The 14,280-nt window shown below is 39.7% G+C and overlaps 1 protein-coding gene across 2 annotated transcripts in view; it reads left to right on the top strand.

Moving 5' to 3' along the window:
* The window catches only part of ANAPC1 (anaphase promoting complex subunit 1), a 71,004-nt gene that overhangs the window by 889 nt on the left and 55,835 nt on the right, over positions 1 to 14,280 (top strand). The window contains exons 2-11 of one of the 2 annotated variants that reach the window (XM_080931419.1): positions 426 to 662; positions 2,025 to 2,186; positions 5,171 to 5,222; positions 5,420 to 5,520; positions 6,059 to 6,141; positions 7,353 to 7,426; positions 9,553 to 9,698; positions 9,896 to 10,116; positions 11,519 to 11,728; positions 14,168 to 14,263. In XM_080931419.1, coding sequence (XP_080787545.1) covers positions 450 to 662; positions 2,025 to 2,186; positions 5,171 to 5,222; positions 5,420 to 5,520; positions 6,059 to 6,141; positions 7,353 to 7,426; positions 9,553 to 9,698; positions 9,896 to 10,116; positions 11,519 to 11,728; positions 14,168 to 14,263 — 1,358 coding nt within the window. In that variant the 5' untranslated portion in view covers positions 426 to 449. Of the gene's footprint in view, positions 1 to 425; positions 663 to 2,024; positions 2,187 to 5,170; positions 5,223 to 5,419; positions 5,521 to 6,058; positions 6,142 to 6,563; positions 6,701 to 7,352; positions 7,427 to 9,552; positions 9,699 to 9,895; positions 10,117 to 11,518; positions 11,729 to 14,167; positions 14,264 to 14,280 lie in introns of those variants that run through there. The other variant, XM_080931420.1, reaches the window with a different exon arrangement.

Here is a 14,280-nt window from a genome sequence, read left to right as displayed (position 1 = left end):
GGCCTGTTTTTGGTTGTAATCATCTCAGGGATGACATTTAAGTCACAGCAAGGAAGACCTTGTAGCTATAGAGGGCTTTGTATAAACTAGAGGCTTGTTTAAAAAAAAAAGTGATACCTAAAAGACTTCAGATGAGAGCTTCAAGTCAAGTTTAGTTAGAAGTTGTTCACCTTAAATTCCCTTCCAAACATTAACAGTTGGTGATAGTGTTGTTATCAAATGCTGTTGTAGAGGTTTTCTCAAAGACAAAATCTGCACACACTCTGCCACGGACTGTTAGAATGTTAGCCATCTTTACGTCCAGTGCGTCAAAATGCCTGTGAGGTGGACCAGCATGTTTCTGACATATTTCCATCCAGGTCTTTGTAGTAGTAAGTTAGTTTTTTGACTAGAAGGCTGACAAGAATGTGTTTGGATTCACACAGAAATAATGTTGATATTTGGAACCCATGTCGAACTTCTCTGAAGAAAGGGCAACGATGATTGCAGCCGGGGATTTGCAGGAATTCGTTCCTTTTGGTCGAGACCACTGCAAGCACCACCCTAATGCTCTGAACCTTCAGCTTCGTCAGCTGCAGCCAGCCTCTGAATTATGGTCTTCTGATGGTGCAGCCGGCTTGGTGGGATCTCTTCAGGAGGTTACAATCCACGAGAAACAGAAGGTTTTTATTAAGATTCTCATCATACTTCTGAAATGTAGAATGAATAGTGTACTAATGTAAAGCTACCTATGTGCGTGTGAGAAATAAGCGTATTATGTTGGCACTTGGTTAAAAGCTAAAGTTTGGTAATTTCAGTCAGTGCTGAAATACGGTGCTGCCCATTAGGCATGCTGGGTAGTTTGTGATGAGAGCTGAGTACTTCAGTCATGGCTCATTTTAAACTTTATCTTCAGTTCATATGAGGATAATCAGGTTTTATACTCTTTGGTGACTAGATGCTAGAGATTAGAAATGGTACCTGCAACATGTTTCTAGAGGAGGGTTAGAGTAATAGACCTTTTTATTTATTTATTTATTTGAGATAAAGCCTCACTGAGTAACCCAGACTGACCCTGGAATTTTGATCCTCTGTCTCAGTCTTCAGAATATTGGATTAGATGTGTGTGCCAAAATTCCTGGCAAAGTAGTCGTTCTTAATTACGGAGATGAGATGCAAAAGCATGTCAGAAAGTGACACCAGAACAAAGTAATTCCTGTGTATTGTCCTTGTATTGTCACCCAGCCCCTTATTTATTTTTTTTTGGGTGGGGGGACTCATGCTAGGACCCAAACCATTGTCATGGTCATGTGGCCTTGAGAGAGAAACACTGCCACTGAGATGTACCTTTCTTCTGCCTTACCCACTCTTCATATGCCTTTGAAATCAAATCTCTTAGAATGTACGTTGTAGGAATCAGAAACTTTCTAGCTCCATTCCTCTTCTGTGTGGGATAAGGGAAAGAAGATGAATGTACTTTTGGCTGTGAAGCAGAGAAGTCTACCCTGCATCGAGTCCCCCATTGAGTCCCAGGGGCACCTCTGTTTTCTGCTCTCTACATACAGTTAATACATGCTTTTAGTTTCCCTTCAAGCATGGATTTTATCTTATGCTCTGTATGTAACATACACTTTTTGTGTGCCTGTGTTATTGGCAGAGCGATACCAGGGACCTAGAAGTATAAAATAAGACACTTACTATAGAGAATTTTTGAGTCAGTTTTTTTAAAAAACCTTGCTTGTATGTCTGTGCACTTTATGTGTGCAGTGCCCATATGGGCCAGAAGGAGGCGTCAGATCTCTTGGAACTGAAGTTACAGACCATTGTGTAGTTACTGAGCATCAAACCCTAGTGGCAGCCAGTGCTCTTAACCACTGAGCTATCTCTCCTGCCTCTCTTAGGTTAGCTCAAGAATCCCCTGATATAATGTACCCACGTTGCTAATTCACCCACTCTTCTTAGCTCTCCTTTTAGGAGTTAGTCTTGGGTTGAGTCTTAATTCACAGGTAGACGTGCTGAGCATGTCCCATGTGTTCATTTTTAAGGAAAGCTGGCAGTTGAGAAAAGGTGTGAGTGAGATTGGAGATGCAGCCGACTACGATGAAGAGCTCTATGTGGCTGGGAACATGGTTATCTGGAGCAAGGGGAGTAAAAGCCAGGCACTGGCAGTGTACAAAGCGTTCACAGTGGACAGCACTGTGCAGCAGGTGAGTTCATTGAGTGTGCACAGGATGAACTGTCAACATAGCAGGGAAAGAAGTTTGTGTTTTAAAATGATAACAAATGACAGCAACAGTGTAACAATTGTAGCAGTTGGCTGTAGGTTATGCCATGTAGTGGAGACTGGCAGGAAAGTAAGATTTTCATTTTCTCTATCATGACAGGGTCTCTGTAGTGAGATCTCCCTGCCCCAGCCTCTGAGTATGACAGGCACCTATCCCCATGCCTGGCCTATCACATTCTTAAATTTTTGGCTATTAGCAAAATACAACATCTGTGCTGTCTTTCTAGCCTGCTTATCATGTTCTTTACATTTTTCTTTGCTAGTGATAACATTTTTTACTTTTTTTTTTTTTTTTTTTTTTTTTGAGGCAGGTCTCTACATAGCCCTGGCTGTCCTGGAACTTTTTCTGTAGTACAAGCTGACCTTGAGTTCAATTTTATTTTTATTGCTCTTATTTTTGTAGTACTGAGTTTAGGCCTTTTATGTGCAAGGCAAGCACTTCACACACACGCACACACACACACAGCACTGCAAATAATATTATTTTAACACATGTGAGACTTACATTTTGTTATGCCTTAAAACACATTAGTATAATTCATTTCAGATATTAAATACATAGATTGGATTCACAGTGAAAGGAAGTTCAGTCTGATTTACTACTATTGTAGAAGCTGTTGGGAATCATTTTCTAAAAATTTATAGAAGAAATTAAGCACTTAACTATTTCAGGAAGATAAGCAATTTATCAGTGTTTGATGAAGGAAATTCTGCACTTATTGAAGAATACCTATAAATGTAAAAGAAATGGTAGAAGCAGCAATCATTTTGTAGCTTCCAGTGTGCATCAGTTCTGGCATGGTTGTAACGGTTATTAACACAGTTACAGGAAAGGAAAACACAGGACAACAAGGCATTACTTGCTAAGTGTAAAGGAGCAAATGAATCTTTCTCAAAATTGTTCTTGGTCTCTAGCTCAACGAAATGATTGGCTTCAGCTTAACTTATATTTTATGTACCTCTAGCTAGTTGTAATACAGGGAAAAAATGTGATGTCTACTATATTTTCTTTTGAGAAATATTTAATGTGAATATTTAGATCTAGCTTTCAGCTTATAGTAAACTAGAGGTGCAAATTCTAAAGTAGCACGAGATTTGAGGGAAGTTACTTAGTGATGGCTGTAGCCAGAAAGATGGCTAGCTGATAAAGCACTTTCTGCTAAGCCTGACAACCTGACTTTAAGCCACAGGACCCATATGCTGGAGAGAGCGAATTGACTCCTGCAGGCTGTCCTCTGACCACCATACGTGTGCTGTGGTACACACAAAATAAAGAATGAATATAATTGTAAAAAACAGAGGCTGGGTGTGGCTGTGTACTCTTTTCAGTCCTAGTGCTTAGGAGGCAGAGCCAGGTAGATCTCTGTGCATTTGAGCCCAGCCTGGGCATAGCTAGTTACAGGACAACATAGGCTCTGTAGAGAGACCATGATTCAAAACAAATAAATAAAGGAATACATTTAAAAAACAAGCTAGCTGGTCAGAGGTGGTGGACGCCTGTACTCCTAGCACTTGGGAGGCAGAGGCAGTTAGATCTCTGAGTTCAAGGTAAGCCTGGTCTACAGAGCAAGTTCCAGAATAGCCAGGGCTCACCAAAAAACCCTGTCTCGGAAAAAAAACAAAGACAAAAAAAAAACCAAAAAAACTCCAAAAGAATGGCTGAAGGCTGATAGTTATGGAAGCTGTGAATGGGCATAAATTGTGTTTCCTTTGTGTGTGTATTTGAAAATTTCTGTGATCAAGAGTTTGAAAGGAAAAAAAAATACCTAAGTGAGCAACTACAGGAATTGGGGATTTGGGAATGTTTACATTGTGGTCTCTTAAAAAGTGACTCAGGGAGGAAGAAAAAGCACACTGTTCTGGATGGCAGACATTAAAATGACATCATCACATTCCTTTATTTCCTGGACAGAGTTGTACTATGTAGAACTCAGGCTGTCCTTAAAGGAGAAATCCCCTGGCCTCAGCCTCTGTAGTGCTGTGATTATTGGCATGTGTTGCAAATGCCAGGCCAAATGCAATATTTTTGAACCTTGTTAAGTGAACTTTGTTTTGAATTCTGGTTCTAAAAAAAATCTAGGTTAAAAAAAAAAAAAGACTTGGAGAAGATGGGTGGGGGAGTGTTGGAAAAATTAAAAGAATGATTCACTGTTAGGTGATATTTTTCTCTGAAGGCTGATAGTTTTATAAGTTCTTAACAAAACATCTTCAGCTGGGCATGGTGGTGGACATCTTTAATCTCAGTGCTTGGGAGGCTGGACACTCTTAGTTTGAGGCAGCCTTGTCTACATATTGAGTTCCAGGCTAGGCAGGGATACATAGTGAGACCCTGTCTCAAAAGCAAACAAAAAGAGAGCATCTTTAGTTTTTAAATTAAAATTATTTAGTAACATTTTACTATTTTTAGGACTGTGACAGAGAATATACACACAACATAAAATCTGTGCTTTATACTTTTATTTTCAAGTGTTTGATTTAGTGGCATTAATAGGGGAAGCTGTCTTCTAAGCATTCATTTAAATGAGAGCATAGTCTGAGATGTGCTGAGTCACTTAAGCTTGTGCACATTCCTTGCTTCTGTAAGATGCAGGGTTTGCACAGCCTGAGCTAATGTTTGAGCTGGAACTGCAAGATTGTATCAACTGAGTCTTGATTATTTTGTTTTCCTTTCTCTTAAGATTTAATTGTAAACCTAAGTCTCTTAGAGTATGTAGCATTAAATGTTCTAATCTTACTTTTTGTTACTCTTGTTTATTTCCATGGTGTGTATGTATGACTGTGTGTGTGTAAAAATACATCTGTATTGAGCTAAGGAAATGAACTATGTAAATACTGTTTCTGATGCCATTAATTGTGGATGATTATTTAGTGTAATTTTCTTAGACAAACATTTTGTTTTGATTTTAGGCATTGTGGTGTGACTTCATTATATCACAGGATAAGTCTGAAAAGATCTATAGTAAGTTTCTTTATGAAATTTTATTTTCCATGATTCCAAGAATTTATTTCACTGTGTGATAGATTTATAAGCAACTCTTAATCACAGTGGTTCAATCTAAATATTTTGCATAATGTATTGATGAACTTTTGCTGTTTGGATTGAACTGTTTAACAAGAAAATAAACGACACATAAATCTTTTTCTCTTTCCTTTCAGAGAGCCATGAACTAGAGAAATGCATATGTATATTACAGAGCTCATGTATGAACATGCACAGCATAGATGGGAAAGATTATATAGCTTCCTTACCATTTCAGGTAAACTAAGTGTTTTATGTTTTTGGTGTGTGTTTTGTGTAACACATAATCATGTGCAATAGATTTTTCATGTAGGTCTCTTACATGTCAAGGGTGTTAGTTTTTACTTCACTAAATTTCAGTAGTTTTAGTTCACCATGTGACTATCCTTTCCACAAAAATAATTTTGTAGTGAAGTAACTTGTGAATTATGAGATGTTTGTCAGTGTAACGGTGTTTACAAAGTCTTGCTGGCTCTGTTATATTAGGCATAGGAATAGTGTTAGCCTTTTTTGTGTCACATCATCTTTTAGTGCTCAGCGCTGTTGCACCCTGTGCTGATGACACCAGCAGTAGTTTCACACTGAGCACGGTCAGTGGGTTTGATTTTTGTCTTAGAGTTGCTTGTTAAAAGTCAGATTTTGAAATACTGTATTTTGTGATTATGTTACTTTGAAAGCCTTCAGTAAATTCAAAGACAATGTTCTGTTATTCTGTTCGAAAGCTTTGCTTAAACTGTAGTTTTCTTCCTTCTGTTCCCCCACCCTCTTCTTGATAGGTGGCAAACGTTTGGGCCACTAAATATGGTTTGCTGTTTGAACGAAGCAGTTCTTCACATGAGGTGCCTCCAAGTTTACCTAGGTATTTGTCTTATTCTGTTCAGAATATTATTTCTTGGGCTTTGATGTTGTTGATTCTGAAGTAAACTGGTTAACCTAAATGTTTGGGCTGGTGAAGATATTCATGGTCACAGCGTAAGTCTTACATACACCGTTTCCGTGCCAGTGTGAGCTCAGCTGTGAGTACTCACTCAGCACTGCCCTGCTCTGTGCTCTCCTGGGTACACTGAGCAGTAGCTGGAGGAGGACAGGACTCAGTCTCGGCTCTGCCATGCCGTCATTGCACTGCTTCCCACAGATCGCTGTCACTCTCGGTTTTCGTTTTCTTACTTGTAGTAAGAAAACTTCTTAGTAAGCTCTCAGGATCTCTGCCCTCTCCCAGGGCCCAGTGTCTATTAAGTGCACAGTCAGTGGTGATGTCTGTTGACAGTGTGCCTGCTGAAAGGAGGAACATGCAGAGAAAACACGGTGCAGCAGCAGACGCGTGCTGTGTGAGAACTGCAGATTTTCATCTCTGTGGATAGGAAAACCAGTCCTTCTCCTCTTTAACTTTCTGAAAATTTCAGACTTAATTACTTGAGGTATTTTTCTCTTCTTTTAAAAACTGTATCCATTTATGAGCAAGTTTCTTGGGTGCTGAGGATACCCAGCAGCTATAGGACAGTTAGGGGAACGGCTTATCTCATACCAGTTGTACTTCTCTGGATTCTGTCATGTGATGGCTGCAGATTTCCCCCAACATAGTCAGCTTCCTTCTGTGTGTGTGCATAGAATTATTACAAGAAGGTAGTTTTAGAACTAAGCAGAGGATGCCTTTACAGACAGTATGTGACGAATTTAGGTTACTTTTTGAGATGGTAGCTGTGACCGAATGCTTGGCAGGGACTGAGGAAGACTCACTTTGCCTCACGGTTTCAGCCCTGTCTGTGTTCAGGGAAGTCGAGGTAGACTTGGTGTTGGGAAGGCTATGTGGCAGAGGCACTAGCATCTTGGCAGACCAGGAAGTGAAATGAGGGATTGGAAACACGGCTGGGCAGTAACCCTAAAGCCCTGTTCTCTCAAAGGCTCCATAGCCTCTTGACACAGAGCTACATTTGGGCACCAAGTGCTCAAACATGAGCCTCTGAGGGCTTTCATGTCCAAGTGGTAACAGTAGATTTGCAGTTGCTTGTTGGCACTGAGGTGCACATGGCTATCTTGTTGGTGATGGATTGTGTATCTGTTTATTGTTAGAGAACCTTTGCCTACTATGTTCAGCATGCTGCACCCACTAGATGAAATAACTCCACTTGTTTGTAAATCCGGAAGTAAGTGCACTTTTATATTCTTTTATGTAAGCTCTGTTTTGATATTGAGGGAATTGACGGAGGGAGGAAGTAAAAATGTATATTTTAAAAATGACTTGTTTTAGTAGAAGATAATTTAGGCATATTATAGAAGGAACATTTATCATGAAAATAACTTATTGAAAGCAAGGACAACAGTTATCTCAGCAAAGCCAAGGTGTATATATCACTGAGGGACATTTGTTAATTTGCTTATAGATCTCTCTCCTTTAAAAATAAGAAAATGGATGATACTTATGGATGAAGTAAAGTTTTCTCTTTTTTAAAAAGACTTATTTATGTGTTTTTATATGTGCATGAGGACTCTATTTTCATTTATGTTTGTGTAACAGAATTGGGCATCAGATCTCATTACAGATGGTTGTGAGCCACCATGTGGTTGCTGGAATTGAACTCTGGACTTTTCTGGAAGAGCAGTCAGGGCTCTTAACCACTGAGCCATCTCTATAGCCCAAAGTTTTCTTTTTTTAAGGGAACATTCATAGATCCTGATTGCTAGGTACATTTTACTATTTCACTGTCTTCGTTGAAGATTCCTGGGGTTTGCACTTTGAGTATTTCTAAAGTATTTCTATACACTTGGCTTTAAACTTAGGCTTTACAGCACATGAATAGGCATCTACAAGTAATAGGCTGAACACTAGAAGGGCATTTAGAGTCTGTGGCTATTTTACTTTTACATCCAAGCACCACTGAGGTGTTACCTTCTGACCATGAGTCCAATAGCTACTGGCTAAACCAAGCCTCTGTCTTGTTCTAGTAAATCATACCAGCTCTCTTAAAAGGTTGTAGCAAAAAAAAAAAAAAAAAAAGAAAGAAAGAAAGAAAGAAAAGATTGTCGACCATGTAGGATGTTATGAGTAATATACAAAACTGTAAGCATAGTATATAAGTACAGTAAAATTCTAATTAGATAAAAATTGGCTGTGGTGATATATACCTATAGTCACAGCTACTACTGAGGCGGAGGCAGGAAGGTTGCTTGAGACTAGCACTTTGTGGGTAGCCTGGGCAACACGGGAAGATTTTGTCTCTTAAAAGATTTTATTATGATTTTTGTGTGTGTATGCATATGAGTTCAGTTGCCTACAAGGCCAGAATATAGAATTGGATCCTTGGAGCTGAAGTTAGATATTTGCAAGCTACTTGCCACAGGTGCTAGAAACTGAACATGGCTCCTCTGCAGGATCACCAATCATTCTTGATGGCCCAGCTGTCTCCAGCCCCATTCTTCCTTCCTAAAAAGAAAAGCCCACTGTGTAGACTTCTTAACTCTATGTAGAGTTCCAGGCTGGTCTCAAATTCACATGAGATCTGCTTGCCACTGCCTCCTGAGTGTTGGGATTAAAAGTGTGTATTACCATGCTTGGCTAGTTTTATTATTTCTTTATAATTTTTTTTCTATTTCTGAACAATAATTGTGTCTTTTTTATTTACCAGTATTTTAACTGAGAATGAAACTGTCAAGGATATGGAGCCTGGTTTGTGATAGTATAGAAAAATAACTGGACTCAGCTGGAAAGACTTCATTTATAATAAGTAAAACATATTGTTCACCTCTTCTGGGTTATTACAGAGGACAGAATAGAACCAGTGAGCAAGTCAGACATTTCCAGCAGACGATTGTACTCTCTAAAGAAGTTAATTGTTGGCTGGATGTTGTGTTGTGTGCCTTTGATCCCAGCACTTGGGAGGCAGAGACAGGTGGATCTCTAAGTTTGAGGCTAGCCTGATGTATATAGTGAGTTCCAGGACAGCCAGAACTACATAGTGAAACCCTTTCTTAAAAACAAAACAGAACACCCTTTGCTTCTGGCTGACGAATTTAATAATGAATCTGGACAAATCTTCACCATTGGAGTTGTATGTGTGTCAGAGTGGAACAGTCGCTATGTTTAATGCATTTTAAGGAAGTTGACAATTTAAAATTTAAAATTTGTTGTCATTTACATAATACTGAATGGGTTTTGTGCTTTAATTGGCTTGGCTCTTTCCTTTTAAGAACAATGAGATATTCTTCTTAAAGGTCTCTTTTAAGAGCATAAAGCCACTATTCTGTCCTTGGTCATTTCCATTTTGATTTCTAGGTCTTTTTGGATCAGCTCGGGTGCAGTATGTTGTAGATCCAGCAGTGAAAATTGTGTTTCTGAACATTGACCCCTCCATTGTAATGACCTATGATGCTGTTCAGAATGTGCATTCTGTGTGGACTCTCCGGAGGGTAAAGCCGGAGGTAAGGCGACTGACCCTGCTTCCTCCCTGACAGACAGTGAGCCCTGAACACTGGCGTGGTTTTGAGATCAGTTGACCCTCTTTGGTAAAGAGCAAGCCTTTTGTTTTTAGTAACTGCCATCTGCATGCATTTTCAAGGTGATTTCCAGGAATTACCTTTGTTCTGATTGTTTTTTTATTTTTCCCATTCAACTTAAGGAAGAAAATGCTGTTTTAAAGTTCCCTGAGCAGGCAGGGACTCTGCAGAATGCAGCTACCAGCAGCTCCCTGACGGCACATCTCAGAAGCCTCTCCAAAGGCGAGTCCCCTGTTGCTTCGCCGTTCCAGAATTACTCTTCCATTCACAGTCAGAGCCGCTCAGCCTCTTCACCCAGCCTACACTCTCGGTCCCCTTCTATCTCCAACATGGCAGCTCTAAGGTGAATGTCTGTCTTTGTTTTAAACAAGAGAACCGAAGCAACAGATGCTGGCTATTTTAGCTCTTATGTTTTGAAAGATTTAAGGTTTCTATTGACAACTCTTAGATAGTTTTTAGGGGGGAATAGGCAGAAACCCAATTATGGATACTTTTAGACTTGTAAATTCATGGTGCCTCAGTTTCCTGTATTACATTTAGAACCTGTTTGTGTTGCTGTCAGGTTAATTTGTTTCTTCCATGAGATATCAGCACTTGGATGAACATTTAATTCTACAAATATTTTGTTAGTTTTTTTAAAAATCTTAATTTACAATTTTTTTTTATTTTTGATAATATTGTGGATTGCTGTCTATATGCAGGTGAGGGCAGGCACAAGATAAAGCTAGAGCCTGTGATTGGGCGGAGAGTTTAGAGATAGGAGAGATAGGGAGACACAGGAAAAGGAAGGAAGGTAGAGGAAGAAAGGGACAAACCAGATCCACATGGCTTTAAATAGCCACAGGTAGTTATGAATATCATATAAGGGATGGATTATTATAGGACATTTTGTCCAATCTAGGTGGGCAGCTTATATCAATATCATTTGGCTCTGAGTTCATTGTGTGGATGTTTTGTGGGGTGAGAATTTACTGATACAGTTCTGACTGATAAATTTCAAGCCTCTAGAGTTTTGATTTTACTAGGTTATGGGGATTTGTGACATCTAACCACAGGGGATGGATGGCTGGGAATTTGAGCAAGTGAACCTCAGGTTGTGTGGTCGCTGATTGGGGACCATAGAAACCTTGGGGGCGGGGAAACAGCTGGTGCTAGCATGGGTGCCTTTTCTTATATTTCAAGCAGCATATACTGCATGTTTTTTTATTGACATAGGTGCACATGGATGATGCTGCTTGCATAGTTTTGCTAGTTTGTGTATGTCTGAAATTACAGCAACATACTTTAGGCGTTTTTGAATAATGAATACTTTTTATTATTTCACAAATACATTTAGAACTGAAAATGAGTGTATTCTCCAAAAAATATGGTTGAAGTATTCAGTGTTTGTGTGTGTATGTGCGTGCGCGCACACATGTGCGTATGTGTATCTCCTCTCTGTGTAGCCTTGGCTGTCCTGGAACTCAGTATGTAGATCAAGCTGGCCTAGAACTCAGAGAGATCTGCCTGTCTCTGCCTCTTAAGTGCTGGGATTAAGGCCTTGCTCCTTTATGCCTGGTGTGACTGCATTTAACACTAAATAAAATTTTAGGCTGTCATAAAATGCATAGGAAAAACTGTTTAAATAGCTGTTTAATTCTGAAAGTGTGTGTGACACTGGGATTGTACCATCAGTGTGTAGGATATACGGTGTGTGTTAGGAACACTGGCTGCTCCCAGTGACGTCCTCTCTGGTTATTTTGCAGCCGTGCTCACTCTCCTGCCTTAGGTGTGCACTCTTTCTCAGGGGTGCAGAGATTCAACCTTTCAAGCCACAATCAGTCACCAAAGAGACACAGTATTTCTCACTCTCCAAGTGGCAGTTTCAGCGACTCATTTTTGGCACCAGAAACAGAGCCAATTGTTCCTGAGCTGTGCATTGACCACTTATGGACTGAGACACTTCCGAATATAAGGTTTGATGGATATAATTTTATGTTTAAAGAAGAATATTACTAGTGTTTTTGGAATATGTTTGGTGTTATGCCTGGTGGTTTAGTTCAGTGGTTGTCAAATATGTGTGAATTTTTTAAAGCATCCTTCAACATCAGATATGGTATTAACACATAAACTATGTAGAGATATGTCTTAATTTTAGAAGAATAAATTATTGACACTAATCAATGTTTTGTCATCAAATTTTTTTTTAAGATAGTAATCTTTGAGGTTTGAAGTGCTTCAAGTTTTGGGGTAAAACATCGAATTCTATAGTGTTATAGTCAGGGTTCTATTGCTGTGAAAATACATCATGATTACAGCAAAACTTATAAAGGAAAGCATTTAATTGGAGTGTGCTTACAGTTTCAGAGGGTCATTCCATTATGTTGGTATGAAGCAGACAGGCTTGGTGCTGAACAGTAGCTGAGAGCTTTGCATCTTGCTACATAGATAGGAGGGGAAAGAGCAAGGTACTGGGCCTGAAGGAGGCTTTTGAAACCTCACAGCCCCATCCCTCGTGACACTTCCTCCAATAAGGCTAAGTACACCTCCCAGTCCTTCCCTCGTGGCTCATCAGCTGGGGACTAAGCATATAAATTTGAGCCTGGGACAGGTTGGATTGGGGTGGGCCAGTCTCATTTAAACCATCACATGTACATTCAGTAATTTGAGATTTTAAAGCAACTTTTAGTAAATTTTATCTTTGTGTTAAATGTCAGCTCTACTTTTTGAGAAATTAATCTTTTTATCATCTCATTGATAATTTGTTATTTCAGCCACATGCCAGTGTGTGTGCTAATTATGAAGGTAGTTTAGTGATTGTCCAACACATAGCTAAAGGTCCTGATGTTGGAGCACTTACTGTTCTGCAGTAGGTTTTGGGAAACATGGGCACAGTGTGTGCTGTGATCCAGAAAGCAGTTCAGAGAAAGAGTGTGGATCAGATACTCCTGTTTTGCTTTGTGATGGGAGAAGACACCCTGATAATGAGGTTTGAGAGAGTGATTGCTTTGTAGGCCTGCTTCCATGTGCATAGAAAACAGAATCAGCAGCACAGTTTGTAGGTGAGATAGTCAAGAGAGGTAAGTTAGGATTTAAAGAGTGTAGTGAGCCCGTGCTACTGAGGTTTCTAGGGGCTGTGTGGAACTGTTAATTGTGACTCTTTAGGTGATGGGGGTCTGTGTAGTCTAAGCTTTTCCTGGGCAGAGTCTTTAAACATTAGCTCACTCTTCATGTTAGTCTTCCTAACAAGCTAAAGCTGGTGGTGGTAAAGGCTAAGCACTCAGGACTTGGCAGGCAGGTGAGGACTGTTACAGAGACAGGAAGTGACATCGAGTGAGAGTAGCAACAGGGACATCCCAACACACAGGCATTTCAAGAAGGAAGTAGTGCTAGTATTTCCCGGTGCTGGTACTGTTTGGCCCTGAATTTTGACCTCAGGGGAAGTGTGTTGACAACAGTCAGCTCACTTACCTTACTTAGAGAAGAGGTAGGGAAGCATAGTACAGCAGGCAAATGGGAGGAGCGGAAGTAAGCACAGACCTAGAGAGCGATTTGAGGTGCTGCCTGAGTGTGTTTTACATTCTCTGAACTGTGTAATGAAAAGTAGTCTGAATTTCACCCAGATTTGTCACTTTATACGTATAAAAGATGAATGGCTTTTTTTTTTTTAACTTAGCTACATAACCCTAATCATCTCTGTGAGTAAAAATGGTTATATGGTTAGATTAAAAAAACAAAACAAAACCAAAAAACTACTCTTAGCCCTTAATTCTTTTTTGGGGTGTGGTGTGTGTGTGTGTGTTTGCTTGCTTGCTTGCATGTATAGTTGTACTGTGTGTACATGTAGAGGGCTGCTGGAGTTGATATCAGGCGCTTTCCTTCATTCTTCTACACTTTATTTATTGAAGCAAAGTCTCTTCATTGAATCCAGAGTTACTGGTCTGGGTAGCCATCCTGCTGCTAGGACCCTTTGTCTCTGCTATCCAAGTACTGTGTTTACACGTGGACTGCATACTTCCCTGATACATAGTTGGGTTCTGGGAATTCAAACTCCAGCCCTCACATTTGCATGGCATCTTCCCAGCCTCCATTTAACCCCTGTATCATCCTTGTTACGCCATAGTCTAGTAGAAGGCCTAACATGAGAGCACTTGAGTAGGCTCTACTCAAGTAGAGAAAGCTTTGTCCATATGGAGAAAGGACATGCTGGATAACAGAGGGGATCTGAAAGTGGAGAGATTAGTTTAAGAAGTGATAGTTTATCACATATACAGAACATGAAGATTTTATAAAGTCTTGGTTATTGGTTGATCCAGGAAGTATTTAGTTTTCTTGTCAAATGTTTTCAAAGATTTTTAGTTATTGAGGTAGATATTTGGATGAATATTGACAGTTTACTAATGTGTCTACTTCAGAGAGAAAAATTCTCAAGCCTCCAAAGTATTTATAACGACTGACCTGTGTGGACAGAAGTTCTTGTGCTTTTTAGTGGAGGCTCAGCTTCAGTTACGGTAAGTGTTTCTACTTT

This window comes from Micromys minutus, assembly GCF_963924665.1.
Source record: "Micromys minutus genome assembly, chromosome: 17".
In the NCBI taxonomy this organism is placed as follows: Eukaryota; Metazoa; Chordata; class Mammalia; order Rodentia; family Muridae; genus Micromys; species Micromys minutus.
This window is presented reverse-complemented; position numbering and strand designations above follow the sequence as displayed.